Source organism: Calliphora vicina, unplaced genomic scaffold (genome assembly GCF_958450345.1).
Source record: "Calliphora vicina unplaced genomic scaffold, idCalVici1.1 scaffold_27, whole genome shotgun sequence".
In the NCBI taxonomy this organism is placed as follows: Eukaryota; Metazoa; Arthropoda; class Insecta; order Diptera; family Calliphoridae; genus Calliphora; species Calliphora vicina.
The window spans coordinates 99,883-119,472 of NW_027052597.1; the positions used below are offsets into that span (position 1 = coordinate 99,883).

Here is a 19,590-nt window from a genome sequence, read left to right on the forward strand (position 1 = left end):
GATTTTGTGGTAATAATTTGTTTAAAGATTCCTTACTAGTAGAATTTTTAAAACTAATTTCTTTTGTAATTGTTTTGTTTGGTTTGTTGCTTTAGTTAAATTGTTTAATTTTATTGAAAATTCTGATTGATTAAAGTAATAAGCCGCATTTAGATTTAGATTAGAGTCTTAGGTTGGAAAAAACACTGTTGAAATTTGTTTAAGGTTCAATAATGATTTGATTTCATTTGGTAATTGTTTCTTTTTTTAAGTATAAATCTCTATACTATTTATGGACGTTATATTTACTATTTATTTCAATTTAAATGTTTTTAACAAATTTTGTTTTTAACGTTTTTACTTACGGATCATTTATTCATAATAATAACTTGCTAATTACTTTTAATTTCATTTATTTTGTTGTGTTGTGGTTCTATTTTTGGTTTTAATTTTTTTTTTTTATATTTCTTGTTCATTGTTGTTAATATTTTGGACCCTATTAAAGTTTAAAAAAATTACTGTGAGTGTGATGGTGACTGTGACTGTGACTGGTGATCAAACAAATATATTTTCTACTGTTGTTTGTATGTAAATTGTTTAACTAAATTATGAATAACTTAATAAAATATATTTTGTGCATTGCTAATGTTATCATTAAGTAATATTTATTTTACTTATTTTTAAATATATTTTTTATTAAACTATTTTGAGCTGTTTTGTTTTTGGTTTTGTTTTTGTGATATTAAAATTTTAAAGGTAAACCAGGATACAATTATCAAGAGCTTTTAGAAAATCTAAGTGATATAAAAATAATAATCATATTAAATCCATAGGACCGTTGCATAGTGCCTCATTACTGCACTCTAGAACGACAAAGTTCAATTTTAAAGATATTTATTTACTTCAGATTTTTTAAATCAAGTCTCAATATAACTTATGAATTTTTTATTTAGTTTTATCGTATTGCGGCAAGTGTTTTGTAACATAAATATGTACTTAAAACAATCGTAACAATTTAGATACTTAAAACCTCTTCATTTAGATTTATGTCGTTCTAGATTGTTATTATTTGTTGCATTAATAATCCAGAAACTAGTAGAACTGAATATTTTTTCTTTAAATGTACAAGGACATTTGTAGTATATTAGTGTAACAGATAATATCCAGAATTAATTTCATAGATTTTGACAAATAAGCAAATGAGTATGCAGTAATAAATAGCTCGTCTTTATTGATCGTAATTTTCTTATTTTAGATTCTGCCATTCGATAAATCTTTTTCGGTAAGAAAGCTCAACCGATCATGAATGTGGTAATTCGGCCCCAGATTTTTGCTTAAAAATTGATTACTTTTATTAGCGAGTGCTTTTAATTTTTCGGCTTTCCGAGGATAATACACATCAAGTAACTCAAATCAAGTTTCACACAATAAAATAAGGAAAGTTTTCACTCTGCGTAAAAAGCCTTTGAATAATTAATCAAATTTACCTTTTTTTAAATTGAATTTAAAATGAATGTCTATTTAACAAGTTCTTTCTTTTAGATTTTCTCAAATATGTATTTGAACGAACGAACGTACCTCTTTAATATTATTAAATATTTAGCTTTGATCTGAGTATTTATTATTTATTTGTTTATTTCAAATGTATCTTTTAACTGGCTCTAATTATTATTTATTTTGTTTTCACTGGTACATTATCTCATGTTTTTGTATTTTTTTATTTATTTATTTTTATAATGTAAGTAAAATATATGTAGGTATGTATGTATGTTTGTATGTATGTATATGAATGTATAGTGTGGTTGGTTACTAATTTCTATTATTTATATGTATGTATGTAGTATCTATCTTCAGTATAAATATTTGATTTTAAGTAAATTAATATATGTATATATTTCATTATATTTTATTTATAATAATAATTTTGTATAAATAGAATTTCTACTTATGTTCCATAATATTCGTTGCATGGGATTTTTACTTTAAGTTGGTTTCAGCTATTTTTGTTAGCTTTGGATTTTGTTTTATTAAAGTTCTAAAATTTCCTTAATAAAAAATTTAATTTTAAATTTCTTTTATTTATTGTAAATAAATGTATGTATGTTTTTGTATAAATAAAAAATTGCTTTGCATAATTCTTTTTTAATATTATTAATTTAATATTATGTAACTATTATTTTTCTGACTAGCCTAAAGCCGGTATGTATTTACTTTTTCATGTTTTGTTTTTTGTTTTTAATAAATCAAAAAATAGTTCAACAATCTAAAACTTTTTCTTTTTTATAAATACCGATTTAGTATTAACATAAAATATTATCGTTTTTAGACTTAGTTTTTAAATTTAGGTTTCATCTTATAAGTAAATACGTATGTACATGTATTTGGTATTTGTAGTGTATAGTATTTAAATTTAATATATATTTTGATTGAGAAGAAAGTAATTCGGATTTATCGAAAACACAAACCAATGTTGCACATAATGTTTTCTCTAGTATAATTATTAACACAATATTAGCAATACAAATAGAAATGTCTGATAAAAAATTGTAAATTCTGAACTACAATTGGAAATTGTTTAGTACAAGCAAATTGATCATTACATTTTTACACTCCTCAGCTTAAACTTTATGTGAGTAATGTGCATTTTTAAGCTTTCATTTCATATTTATGATTTCTACAAATGCATTGTACATAAGTGCAAAAAAATTTAAATATTCACATATTTTGTACATGGGTACCTGGGTGCCGCTGTCACTTTATCTATGTTGGTATTTTAGAATTTAATTTATTCTATACAAATGATAACCAAATCGTGAAAAATACGCCAAGTTGTTCTATAGCTATAGAACAAATTATGCTAAATAGTTTTCCATTTCTGTATGTTGTTTTGAAAAATTACTAAATTATTGTTACTTTTTTATTGCTGTTTTTAATTCTAAATTTAGCACTAAAAGTGCTGAAATAAATAGCCACAATATGGCAAACTTTAATTTGTGTCCTTTTCTCTATGGATAAATCAACAATCAACTCTCTTTCACTTTACGGACCCATTTACAATCTAATCAACTTTACATCTAATAAGTTTTTTTTTTTTTTTTTTTAATTGAAATTGTTGTAGGGTTTTAGTATAATTTTATTTTTAATAAACATTCTGATGTTTTCATTAATCTAAGTATTTCACTCACTTACCAATAGTGTTAACATCATCATCTTAGGCTACAATAATATCTTCATCATTTTCATCTCCCGAGTCCATAGACTCTACACTGCCACTTAAACTATCATGAATTCTGTTATAGGTTTCACCCTCCTCCATGCCATCGCCATCTTCGTCAATCAGCTGGCCGGACTCTTTGATGCAGGCCGATTCTAAGTGTTTGTTGAGATACGATTTTAAGGCAAATGATTTGTGACACCGTTTACATTCGAAATTCTTGTCCACCGAGTGTGTCATCATGTGAGCTCGTAAATTGGAACGATCAGCAAAGGCTTTGCCACAATGAACACAAGCATAGGGTTTCTCGCCTGTATGAGAGCGCAAGTGGCCTTGAAGGAGCCAAGGCCTTGAGAACAGTTTACCGCATATGTCGCAGCTGTGCGAAAGTTTGTGCGTCAACAAATGCATGGCTAAAGCGGGCATGGAGACGTAGGCCTTACCGCATGTATTACATTTCTTAGCCGATTGTGAGTCGAGAGATCTGTGTGTTTGCTTGTGACGTGATAGATTACTGGAGGTCGCATATTGTTTTCCACATTCCGAACACTTATAGCAGCCGCGTTTTGGTTTCTTAGTCGTTTCCGATTTACCAGTCGGCTCACCTTTTTTCTTGCAGGCCTTCGTGCGACCATCCACTATGTTAAGGGAGATTTTTAAATCATTTTTAGCTGAAGCATCTGAGAACTCCGTATGCCAGATTTGCATGTGTGGATGTGAATTTGAGTGGCCGGATTCCGATGAGGAAGACATATCAATATCAATATCCGACGAATGATCGGAATTGGGCGGTGTCAAGGGTGAACAATTGTTTGAATTACTCACGCCATTATGATGATTGTGATGGTGGTGATGAGTGTGATGATGATTGCTGAGGTTGAGTTGATGCTGCTGCAGTTGCGAGTCATATGAACTAATGTAACGAATTTTCGAAGTACCATTGTGATTGTGATTTTGGTCTGTATCAATATAAACGTTTAAATTATCGGGTTGTATAATACCGGCACAATGTATTGGTTGTTGTTGCAGTTGCAGTTGTCTGGAAGAACTTGATATTTCTTGCATTTGCGATTTATGTGAATTCAGCGTACAATTCGGAGAGGATGGTGAGGAGGACGATGAAGATGTAGAGGTGCCATTCGAGTCTTGATGCATTATTGTTACAACACAGGGCGGTGTTAAGGGTGGCAAACTCTGTGACAACGATAGTAGATCATGTGCTGCTTCAGTTTCTTCAATACTTCGTTCACGATAGACTTGTGCTGGTATTGTGGAGGTGCTTTCAGTTTTTATAACTGTTTTGTGGTGGCTGTTGTTAGCGCGCTGAGGATTTGAGTTTAAACCACCTGCAGGCGGAGCATAAAATATTACTTTACCATCTTCAGTTGGACTACGTCCAGAATATTTGCCATATTCCTTTGGTGTTTTAACATTGACGGTTTGGTCCATATTTGCATCTACAATTAGATCAAGAAAATAGCGTATCTACTTAGAATACATATATGCACATTTCGTATATAGTAAGTATTATGTTTCTGTCTGTCACTTTTTATCAGAACTTGAAAAGCGATCTAATGTGGGTTGTATGCCTAGATGAGGATATACTAAAACCGTTTTCGAAGATTTTGAAACACCATCAATATGTTGAGTTATTTAAAAAAAAAACTGTTTTACGGTAGGTTGTAGTACTTTAGTACCTCTAACTCACACATTTTCAGACCGATTTCAAAATTTTAAACAATTATGGAGAGGCATAGAATTATCCTTTCATAAAATGTATGTATATTCCAATTTATGTTTTTCTTAACACATTGACTGCCACGTCGGACACATATGTCCGACACGACTTTTATTCTCTCTAGCCATGTCAGACAATAGTGCTGGATTTTATGAATTTGTTCGATGTTGTCTGGAAGTTCCTCATCAAAACTGTAATCTTCACATTCTTCATCACTTTCTGAACTTGTACTGAGTATTTTTTCTAACCCAGTATCCCACACAAAATTCTGTTTCTAAGCAGTAAATATTACTGACAGTAGCCTAAATTACAATATTGACGTTTTCGAAGAGATTGCGCAAAGAAAATGCTGTGGCCCCAGCATCTTATTTGCTGAAAGTGCCTTGGCAGTCAATGTGTTAACCAATTAAACCACTACACAATGCACTATAGGTTAAACGACTACCAAAGCTGTGCTAAAGTCCAATTTTTCAAATGCAAATATTTTACTTTTTTTAATGCCATTTTGTAACCAATACTCCAAATTAACTAAGTCAGCTTTTTGTTTTTGATAAATATTAAATTCCGTTTGACAACACGCAGTCAAAGACATTGCATTGTAATCACTTAATAAATTTTGTTGAAAAACCTGTATTGCTTCCAAACTTTCAATTGCATATTTAAATTATTTCGCGAGTTATAAAGAAGAAATTGAAAATGGGGAACAATAAATTAAGTAAGTAAGGTTTTTTGTTAAAAAATGTGATAAAAATGTTTAACTTGCTTGAAATAAAGCCACTTTTTTAACATAACCTTAAAAGTGCTGCGACTGTTTTCAAAATGTACCTTCTTGGAAGCTTTTAAAATTTCGGCAAAGTTCGGCAGATTAAATGCAAACAGAAATGTATATATTGAAATGTTATGCACCAATTTTCATTTACATTCAATAGCCGTTTTTAGCCGTTTTCGAATAATACTATATTTTTTAGGTTATTGTTTGAAATTTGGTTATTGAACGAAAATTCAAAAAAAGAAAAATTTTATGTCGTTTTCAAACATGTAGTGGACAAAATTGAAGTTAACATATTTTCAGATGAAGTGGAGAACTATATAACGCAAACAATGCATTTTTTATATCCTACACCACCATAGTGGGGAGGGTGTTACGCGTTTGTGCAGATGTTTGTAATGTCCCAGAATATTAGTCTAAGACCCACCTTAATATGGTACATATAATTTTTTTGGCCCAAGGACGAAGCCTATTGAAACTGGCTCAAATCGGTCCATTATTTCACCTAGCCCGCATACAAATGTCCTCCCGTAATTGGACTTTATCGGTCATAAATGTTTAATTTATATAGGTATCTACACGAATTTTGCTCCAAATAAGTTTTATATATACGGAATTCATGTCACCTGATTTTATGGTGATCGGTCCTTAATTAGTCATAGCTCCCGCTTCCGAAACTCATTTTAACGTGCATAAATCTCTTAAAATTGTTGGTATACACATAAAATTCAACTCTCATAAAGAAATTAATCATACGACCTAATTTCATGACGATCGGCCCATAATTGGTCATAGCTCCCATATAACCGAATTGCGAAAATCCCTCACGAATATAAATTATTAAAATTTTAAAAGAAAAATTATAAAAGCAATGAGACTCTTACCAAAGTTTCGTTGCAATCTATTTTACTGCATATTGCTGAAAGATGCAAAAAGACGCTGTAATGGAAGCGGAGAAGACAGATTTTTTAAGCTCCGATTTAATATTAAGCTGTACCTCAGATCCATTAATTTCCCCATAATTTTTATATAGGCGCTTACAAAAGCGGAAAAGTTCCACACTTCCACCTGAAGTAATTCACTATACCCACCAAGACGATGATATTAATGAAAGTTAAGAGGACCTTTTTGATTTAAATTTACAAAATGAATTAGATTTAAGCAATTACTAAAAGTTTTAGTATAATTAAAATAAATTAATGTATTAAGTTTGCATTAATGATTGCAAAAGGGTTAATTTTTGATCGTTAGTGGGTTAAATTCCATTTTTTTTAATAGAAATATTCTTACTTATGAAATTATTTAATGTTTTGGTTTGAATACCATGATTTTGTAGTAGTTATTAATTTTGCACAGAAAAAGTAGTCATTTAACCTATAGTGCAATGGGCCAAAGCCCCAGAATGCTTTACAATTGTGGTTGATTTTTTGCTGGCAATGTGATAAATACGAGGTTTTAAAATCATCGGCATAGAATATAAGGATACATATTTATCTATTTCATACAAATATTCAATAACAGTTCCTAATTTTGGTTTGTATTATTGATAGTAAATTTAATTTGCTTTTAATAAATAAAAAATAAACCCACCATGAGCTGTTGTAGTTCCTCAAATAGTTCCATTATATTACACAAAAAATTCTAACGACTTATTAACGACATATTGTTGAAAAAGCTCGATTATCGATTACACAGTGCAACAGTGAAAAAAACACACGATCATGACTATATAGTAGAGTGACAGCCGATTATTTTTATTTAGATTTCAAAGAGTGCCGGGTGGAATATTGTGACTCTAGGCCTAAATGTTAAGTGCTGAAAATTTGAGCCAAATCGGGCAACGAATTCTGGACGCGCATCGAGGTCAAAGTTCAGATATATGCAAAATTTTACTATTTATATGGAATAAATAGGTGAAACTCGTTAAAATTCTGCATTGTTTTCTAGAAATGTATAGATTTATTTATATTAATGAATATTACATTAAAAAAAATTTTTGGAAGTTAACCCTGCATCTCCTTTGGGTCAAAATGACCCAAAAACTGTATTATTACCAAAATTCGGAAAAAATGCTAATTTTTCAGATATTTTAAAAATGTTGCTACTAAATAAATACTTTTGCAATTGAATGCAAAAGAATCGAAATATGTACGTAATTATCGTTGTAATGACATATAAATGACAAAATTTGGTTAAAAAATGTTAAAGTTATTACAAATTCGCCAGACCATTAACGTGTTTCAGACCACTTGAACAAAAAATTTAGGAAAAAAATTAACATATTTCGAGAAAAATTAAAATAAAAGCTAATTTTTGTGTATGAGTTTTTGTCGTCGTAGGATACCGTTAACCTATTCGCAGGTATGGCCAAAAAAAAATATTTTTTTTAATGGGTGTTTCAAATCTCCATTTTCAAATTTTTAAAAATTTTGTTAAACAATTAAAATTTATAATATTAAGGAAATTGGGCTCATTCGCCTAAATATGGGCAAAAAATTAGTTTTTCTTGAAAAACGCAAAATTTAAATCGCAGGTACGGAAAAACTGTAAGAGGTATTGACATAATTTTTTCATATTTTTATTCCCTATTTTGATCTCAATAAATCCCAATGTGATGATCAAAAAATTCTGAAATTTGTTTAACAAAATTTTTAAAAATTTTAAAATGGAGATTTGAAACACCCGTTAAAAAAAATATTTTTTTTGGGCATACCTGCGAATAGGTTAACGGTTTCCTACGAAGACAAAAACTCATACACAAGTAAATACGGATATATTTTAAATAAAAATTGGCTTTTATTTTAATTTTTCTCGAAATATGTTAATTTTTTTCTAAATTTTATGTTCAAGTGGCCTGAAACACGTTAATGGTCTGGCGAATTTGAAATAACTTTAACATTTTTTAACCAAATTTTGTCATTTATATGTCATTACAACGATAATTACGTACATATTTCGATTTTTTTGCATTCAATTGCAAAAGTATTTATTTAGTAGCAACATTTTTAAAATATCTGAAAAATTTGCATTTTTTCCGAATTTTGGTAATAATACAGTTTTTGGGTTATTTTGACCCAAAGGAGATGCAGGGTTAACTTCCAAAAAAATTTTTTTAATGTAATATTCATTAATATAAATAAATCTATACATTTCTAGAAAACAATGCAGAATTTTAACGAGTTTCACCTATTTATTCCATATAAATAGTAAAATTTTGCATATATCTGGACCTTGATGCGCGTCCAGAAATCGTTGACCGATTTGTCTCAAATTTTCAGCACTTAACTTTTAGGCCTAGTGTCACTATATTCCACCCGGCACTCTTCAAAATTTTAACAAAACATTTTTTCCATACAACTGAGTCACTCTACTATATAGGTTCGACTCTACTACCAAAGGCTAGTAAAACCCTATACTCAGTTTGTCCATTTTGGTGACCAATTTTTTTTTATGGGCCCCCAAAGTTCTGAAAATCAGTGGGGCCTCTAAAAAAGGTGTTATCAGTTTTTGTTTAACAGCTAATTCAGACTTTATATGGCAATAATAAAGCTAAGAGTCCGCCAAATAATATTTAATACAATTTTTTCCAAAAAATAGCTTTTTCGTACACTTTTGTTGAAAAAATAGAGGAAGAAAAAATTTTTTTTTTTATCCAGAATAACTTAATTTTTCACTAACTATATTTAGTATGTATGTATGTATGTATGTATGTATGTATGTATGTATGTATGTATGTATGTATGTATGTATGTATGTATGTATGTATGTATGTATGTATGTATGTATGTATGTATGTATGTATGTATGTATGTATGTATGTATGTATGTATGTATGTATGTATGTATGTATGTATGTATGTATGTATGTATGTATGTATGTATGTATGTATGTATGTATGTATGTATGTATGTATGTATGTATGTATGTATGTATGTATGTATGTATGTATGTATGTATGTATGTATGTATGTATGTATGTATGTATGTATGTATGTATGTATGTATGTATGTATGTATGTATGTATGTATGTATGTATGTATGTATGTATGTATGTATGTATGTATGTATGTATGTATGTATGTATGTATGTATGTATGTATGTATGTATGTATGTATGTATGTATGTATGTATGTATGTATGTATGTATGTATGTATGTATGTATGTATGTATGTATGTATGTATGTATGTATGTATGTATGTATGTATGTATGTATGTATGTATGTATGTATGTATGTATGTATGTATGTATGTATGTATGTATGTATGTATGTATGTATGTATGTATGTATGTATGTATGTATGTATGTATGTATGTATGTATGTATGTATGTATGTATGTATGTATGTATGTATGTATGTATGTATGTATGTATGTATGTATGTATGTATGTATGTATGTATGTATGTATGTATGTATGTATGTATGTATGTATGTATGTATGTATGTATGTATGTATGTATGTATGTATGTATGTATGTATGTATGTATGTATGTATGTATGTATGTATGTATGTATGTATGTATGTATGTATGTATGTATGTATGTATGTATGTATGTATGTATGTATGTATGTATGTATGTATGTATGTATGTATGTATGTATGTATGTATGTATGTATGTATGTATGTATGTATGTATGTATGTATGTATGTATGTATGTATGTATGTATGTATGTATGTATGTATGTATGTATGTATGTATGTATGTATGTATGTATGTATGTATGTATGTATGTATGTATGTATGTATGTATGTATGTATGTATGTATGTATGTATGTATGTATGTATGTATGTATGTATGTATGTATGTATGTATGTATGTATGTATGTATGTATGTATGTATGTATGTATGTATGTATGTATGTATGTATGTATGTATGTATGTATGTATGTATGTATGTATGTATGTATGTATGTATGTATGTATGTATGTATGTATGTATGTATGTATGTATGTATGTATGTATGTATGTATGTATGTATGTATGTATGTATGTATGTATGTATGTATGTATGTATGTATGTATGTATGTATGTATGTATGTATGTATGTATGTATGTATGTATGTATGTATGTATGTATGTATGTATGTATGTATGTATGTATGTATGTATGTATGTATGTATGTATGTATGTATGTATGTATGTATGTATGTATGTATGTATGTATGTATGTATGTATGTATGTATGTATGTATGTATGTATGTATGTATGTATGTATGTATGTATGTATGTATGTATGTATGTATGTATGTATGTATGTATGTATGTATGTATGTATGTATGTATGTATGTATGTATGTATGTATGTATGTATGTATGTATGTATGTATGTATGTATGTATGTATGTATGTATGTATGTATGTATGTATGTATGTATGTATGTATGTATGTATGTATGTATGTATGTATGTATGTATGTATGTATGTATGTATGTATGTATGTATGTATGTATGTATGTATGTATGTATGTATGTATGTATGTATGTATGTATGTATGTATGTATGTATGTATGTATGTATGTATGTATGTATGTATGTATGTATGTATGTATGTATGTATGTATGTATGTATGTATGTATGTATGTATGTATGTATGTATGTATGTATGTATGTATGTATGTATGTATGTATGTATGTATGTATGTATGTATGTATGTATGTATGTATGTATGTATGTATGTATGTATGTATGTATGTATGTATGTATGTATGTATGTATGTATGTATGTATGTATGTATGTATGTATGTATGTATGTATGTATGTATGTATGTATGTATGTATGTATGTATGTATGTATGTATGTATGTATGTATGTATGTATGTATGTATGTATGTATGTATGTATGTATGTATGTATGTATGTATGTATGTATGTATGTATGTATGTATGTATGTATGTATGTATGTATGTATGTATGTATGTATGTATGTATGTATGTATGTATGTATGTATGTATGTATGTATGTATGTATGTATGTATGTATGTATGTATGTATGTATGTATGTATGTATGTATGTATGTATGTATGTATGTATGTATGTATGTATGTATGTATGTATGTATGTATGTATGTATGTATGTATGTATGTATGTATGTATGTATGTATGTATGTATGTATGTATGTATGTATGTATGTATGTATGTATGTATGTATGTATGTATGTATGTATGTATGTATGTATGTATGTATGTATGTATGTATGTATGTATGTATGTATGTATGTATGTATGTATGTATGTATGTATGTATGTATGTATGTATGTATGTATGTATGTATGTATGTATGTATGTATGTATGTATGTATGTATGTATGTATGTATGTATGTATGTATGTATGTATGTATGTATGTATGTATGTATGTATGTATGTATGTATGTATGTATGTATGTATGTATGTATGTATGTATGTATGTATGTATGTATGTATGTATGTATGTATGTATGTATGTATGTATGTATGTATGTATGTATGTATGTATGTATGTATGTATGTATGTATGTATGTATGTATGTATGTATGTATGTATGTATGTATGTATGTATGTATGTATGTATGTATGTATGTATGTATGTATGTATGTATGTATGTATGTATGTATGTATGTATGTATGTATGTATGTATGTATGTATGTATGTATGTATGTATGTATGTATGTATGTATGTATGTATGTATGTATGTATGTATGTATGTATGTATGTATGTATGTATGTATGTATGTATGTATGTATGTATGTATGTATGTATGTATGTATGTATGTATGTATGTATGTATGTATGTATGTATGTATGTATGTATGTATGTATGTATGTATGTATGTATGTATGTATGTATGTATGTATGTATGTATGTATGTATGTATGTATGTATGTATGTATGTATGTATGTATGTATGTATGTATGTATGTATGTATGTATGTATGTATGTATGTATGTATGTATGTATGTATGTATGTATGTATGTATGTATGTATGTATGTATGTATGTATGTATGTATGTATGTATGTATGTATGTATGTATGTATGTATGTATGTATGTATGTATGTATGTATGTATGTATGTATGTATGTATGTATGTATGTATGTATGTATGTATGTATGTATGTATGTATGTATGTATGTATGTATGTATGTATGTATGTATGTATGTATGTATGTATGTATGTATGTATGTATGTATGTATGTATGTATGTATGTATGTATGTATGTATGTATGTATGTATGTATGTATGTATGTATGTATGTATGTATGTATGTATGTATGTATGTATGTATGTATGTATGTATGTATGTATGTATGTATGTATGTATGTATGTATGTATGTATGTATGTATGTATGTATGTATGTATGTATGTATGTATGTATGTATGTATGTATGTATGTATGTATGTATGTATGTATGTATGTATGTATGTATGTATGTATGTATGTATGTATGTATGTATGTATGTATGTATGTATGTATGTATGTATGTATGTATGTATGTATGTATGTATGTATGTATGTATGTATGTATGTATGTATGTATGTATGTATGTATGTATGTATGTATGTATGTATGTATGTATGTATGTATGTATGTATGTATGTATGTATGTATGTATGTATGTATGTATGTATGTATGTATGTATGTATGTATGTATGTATGTATGTATGTATGTATGTATGTATGTATGTATGTATGTATGTATGTATGTATGTATGTATGTATGTATGTATGTATGTATGTATGTATGTATGTATGTATGTATGTATGTATGTATGTATGTATGTATGTATGTATGTATGTATGTATGTATGTATGTATGTATGTATGTATGTATGTATGTATGTATGTATGTATGTATGTATGTATGTATGTATGTATGTATGTATGTATGTATGTATGTATGTATGTATGTATGTATGTATGTATGTATGTATGTATGTATGTATGTATGTATGTATGTATGTATGTATGTATGTATGTATGTATGTATGTATGTATGTATGTATGTATGTATGTATGTATGTATGTATGTATGTATGTATGTATGTATGTATGTATGTATGTATGTATGTATGTATGTATGTATGTATGTATGTATGTATGTATGTATGTATGTATGTATGTATGTATGTATGTATGTATGTATGTATGTATGTATGTATGTATGTATGTATGTATGTATGTATGTATGTATGTATGTATGTATGTATGTATGTATGTATGTATGTATGTATGTATGTATGTATGTATGTATGTATGTATGTATGTATGTATGTATGTATGTATGTATGTATGTATGTATGTATGTATGTATGTATGTATGTATGTATGTATGTATGTATGTATGTATGTATGTATGTATGTATGTATGTATGTATGTATGTATGTATGTATGTATGTATGTATGTATGTATGTATGTATGTATGTATGTATGTATGTATGTATGTATGTATGTATGTATGTATGTATGTATGTATGTATGTATGTATGTATGTATGTATGTATGTATGTATGTATGTATGTATGTATGTATGTATGTATGTATGTATGTATGTATGTATGTATGTATGTATGTATGTATGTATGTATGTATGTATGTATGTATGTATGTATGTATGTATGTATGTATGTATGTATGTATGTATGTATGTATGTATGTATGTATGTATGTATGTATGTATGTATGTATGTATGTATGTATGTATGTATGTATGTATGTATGTATGTATGTATGTATGTATGTATGTATGTATGTATGTATGTATGTATGTATGTATGTATGTATGTATGTATGTATGTATGTATGTATGTATGTATGTATGTATGTATGTATGTATGTATGTATGTATGTATGTATGTATGTATGTATGTATGTATGTATGTATGTATGTATGTATGTATGTATGTATGTATGTATGTATGTATGTATGTATGTATGTATGTATGTATGTATGTATGTATGTATGTATGTATGTATGTATGTATGTATGTATGTATGTATGTATGTATGTATGTATGTATGTATGTATGTATGTATGTATGTATGTATGTATGTATGTATGTATGTATGTATGTATGTATGTATGTATGTATGTATGTATGTATGTATGTATGTATGTATGTATGTATGTATGTATGTATGTATGTATGTATGTATGTATGTATGTATGTATGTATGTATGTATGTATGTATGTATGTATGTATGTATGTATGTATGTATGTATGTATGTATGTATGTATGTATGTATGTATGTATGTATGTATGTATGTATGTATGTATGTATGTATGTATGTATGTATGTATGTATGTATGTATGTATGTATGTATGTATGTATGTATGTATGTATGTATGTATGTATGTATGTATGTATGTATGTATGTATGTATGTATGTATGTATGTATGTATGTATGTATGTATGTATGTATGTATGTATGTATGTATGTATGTATGTATGTATGTATGTATGTATGTATGTATGTATGTATGTATGTATGTATGTATGTATGTATGTATGTATGTATGTATGTATGTATGTATGTATGTATGTATGTATGTATGTATGTATGTATGTATGTATGTATGTATGTATGTATGTATGTATGTATGTATGTATGTATGTATGTATGTATGTATGTATGTATGTATGTATGTATGTATGTATGTATGTATGTATGTATGTATGTATGTATGTATGTATGTATGTATGTATGTATGTATGTATGTATGTATGTATGTATGTATGTATGTATGTATGTATGTATGTATGTATGTATGTATGTATGTATGTATGTATGTATGTATGTATGTATGTATGTATGTATGTATGTATGTATGTATGTATGTATGTATGTATGTATGTATGTATGTATGTATGTATGTATGTATGTATGTATGTATGTATGTATGTATGTATGTATGTATGTATGTATGTATGTATGTATGTATGTATGTATGTATGTATGTATGTATGTATGTATGTATGTATGTATGTATGTATGTATGTATGTATGTATGTATGTATGTATGTATGTATGTATGTATGTATGTATGTATGTATGTATGTATGTATGTATGTATGTATGTATGTATGTATGTATGTATGTATGTATGTATGTATGTATGTATGTATGTATGTATGTATGTATGTATGTATGTATGTATGTATGTATGTATGTATGTATGTATGTATGTATGTATGTATGTATGTATGTATGTATGTATGTATGTATGTATGTATGTATGTATGTATGTATGTATGTATGTATGTATGTATGTATGTATGTATGTATGTATGTATGTATGTATGTATGTATGTATGTATGTATGTATGTATGTATGTATGTATGTATGTATGTATGTATGTATGTATGTATGTATGTATGTATGTATGTATGTATGTATGTATGTATGTATGTATGTATGTATGTATGTATGTATGTATGTATGTATGTATGTATGTATGTATGTATGTATGTATGTATGTATGTATGTATGTATGTATGTATGTATGTATGTATGTATGTATGTATGTATGTATGTATGTATGTATGTATGTATGTATGTATGTATGTATGTATGTATGTATGTATGTATGTATGTATGTATGTATGTATGTATGTATGTATGTATGTATGTATGTATGTATGTATGTATGTATGTATGTATGTATGTATGTATGTATGTATGTATGTATGTATGTATGTATGTATGTATGTATGTATGTATGTATGTATGTATGTATGTATGTATGTATGTATGTATGTATGTATGTATGTATGTATGTATGTATGTATGTATGTATGTATGTATGTATGTATGTATGTATGTATGTATGTATGTATGTATGTATGTATGTATGTATGTATGTATGTATGTATGTATGTATGTATGTATGTATGTATGTATGTATGTATGTATGTATGTATGTATGTATGTATGTATGTATGTATGTATGTATGTATGTATGTATGTATGTATGTATGTATGTATGTATGTATGTATGTATGTATGTATGTATGTATGTATGTATGTATGTATGTATGTATGTATGTATGTATGTATGTATGTATGTATGTATGTATGTATGTATGTATGTATGTATGTATGTATGTATGTATGTATGTATGTATGTATGTATGTATGTATGTATGTATGTATGTATGTATGTATGTATGTATGTATGTATGTATGTATGTATGTATGTATGTATGTATGTATGTATGTATGTATGTATGTATGTATGTATGTATGTATGTATGTATGTATGTATGTATGTATGTATGTATGTATGTATGTATGTATGTATGTATGTATGTATGTATGTATGTATGTATGTATGTATGTATGTATGTATGTATGTATGTATGTATGTATGTATGTATGTATGTATGTATGTATGTATGTATGTATGTATGTATGTATGTATGTATGTATGTATGTATGTATGTATGTATGTATGTATGTATGTATGTATGTATGTATGTATGTATGTATGTATGTATGTATGTATGTATGTATGTATGTATGTATGTATGTATGTATGTATGTATGTATGTATGTATGTATGTATGTATGTATGTATGTATGTATGTATGTATGTATGTATGTATGTATGTATGTATGTATGTATGTATGTATGTATGTATGTATGTATGTATGTATGTATGTATGTATGTATGTATGTATGTATGTATGTATGTATGTATGTATGTATGTATGTATGTATGTATGTATGTATGTATGTATGTATGTATGTATGTATGTATGTATGTATGTATGTATGTATGTATGTATGTATGTATGTATGTATGTATGTATGTATGTATGTATGTATGTATGTATGTATGTATGTATGTATGTATGTATGTATGTATGTATGTATGTATGTATGTATGTATGTATGTATGTATGTATGTATGTATGTATGTATGTATGTATGTATGTATGTATGTATGTATGTATGTATGTATGTATGTATGTATGTATGTATGTATGTATGTATGTATGTATGTATGTATGTATGTATGTATGTATGTATGTATGTATGTATGTATGTATGTATGTATGTATGTATGTATGTAGGTATGTAGGTATGTATGTATGTATGTATGTATGTATGTATGTATGTATGTATGTATGTATGTATGTATGTATGTATGTATGTATGTATGTATGTATGTATGTATGTTATGTATGTATGTATGTATGTATGTATGTATGTATGTATGTATGTATGTATGTATGTATGTATGTATGTATGTATGTATGTATGTATGTATGTATGTATGTATGTATGTATGTATGTATGTATGTATGTATGTATGTATGTATGTATGTATGTATGTATGTATGTATGTATGTATGTATGTATGTATGTATGTATGTATGTATGTATGTATGTATGTATGTATGTATGTATGTATGTATGTATGTATGTATGTATGTATGTATGTATGTATGTATGTATGTATGTATGTATGTATGTATGTATGTATGTATGTATGTATGTATGTATGTATGTATGTATGTATGTATGTATGTATGTATGTATGTATGTATGTATGTATGTATGTATGTATGTATGTATGTATGTATGTATGTATGTATGTATGTATGTATGTATGTATGTATGTATGTATGTATGTATGTATGTATGTATGTATGTATGTATGTATGTATGTATGTATGTATGTATGTATGTATGTATGTATGTATGTATGTATGTATGTATGTATGTATGTATGTATGTATGTATGTATGTATGTATGTATGTATGTATGTATGTATGTATGTATGTATGTATGTATGTATGTATGTATGTATGTATGTATGTATGTATGTATGTATGTATGTATGTATGTATGTATGTATGTATGTATGTATGTATGTATGTATGTATGTATGTATGTATGTATGTATGTATGGGTATGTATGTATGTATGTATGTATGTATGTATGTATGTATGTATGTATGTATGTATGTATGTATGTATGTATGTATGTATGTATGTATGTATGTATGTATGTATGTATGTATGTATGTGTATGTATGTATGTATGTATGTATGTATGTATGTATGTATGTATGTATGTATGTATGTATGTATGTATGTATGTATGTATGTATGTATGTATGTATGTATGTATGTATGTATGTATGTATGTATGTATGTATGTATGTATGTATGTATGTATGTATGTATGTATGTATGTATGTATGTATGTATGTATGTATGTATGTATGTATGTATGTATGTATGTATGTATGTATGTATGTATGTATGTATGTATGTATGTATGTATGCATGTATGTATGTATGTATGTATGTATGTATGTATGTATGTATGTATGTATGTATGTATGTATGTATGTATGTACGTATGTATGTACTAGCATGCAACCGCTACTTCGTTAGCGAAAAAATGTGGAAATAACAAAACAACTACGTAAATTATTTTAAAATGTTTATTATAGAAATTTTAATTATTGCGTAAAGTAAATACACCTTACAATTGTTTGTAGTTCATGATATCTTGAAGTATTAAAGCCATCTCAAAACTGCTTGCGTAATTGAAAATTCATAATAATAATTGCAAATATTAATAGTAGATAGATAAAGATATACTAATTTAATAATGTGTGTGAAGTTAAATTTCGAAATTTATAACCCTAGACACAAACCAGTTGAGTTAACAGAGTTATGTTTAAAAGTTTACATGACACCGTTAAACATCTGTAAATCAAGGAAAGTGTATTCAAAATGGAATAATAACCACACGATTGAACCTAATGTACCACTAATGATTGAAACGGGAACTAATCTCCCGTTTTTTCCAAAAACTAAGTCAAATCATAAATGTC

General features: G+C 27.3%; 1 protein-coding gene across 1 annotated transcript; it reads right to left on the bottom strand.

Moving 5' to 3' along the window:
* Positions 1–3,190: 3,190 nt before the first annotated feature.
* Positions 3,191–4,645, bottom strand: LOC135963049 (zinc finger protein 20). The gene has a single exon (XM_065514827.1). It carries the CDS (start codon positions 4,640–4,642, stop codon positions 3,191–3,193), a length of 1,452 nt encoding a protein of 483 aa, XP_065370899.1. The 5' UTR covers positions 4,643–4,645.
* Between the last annotated feature and the right edge of the window lie 14,945 nt (positions 4,646–19,590).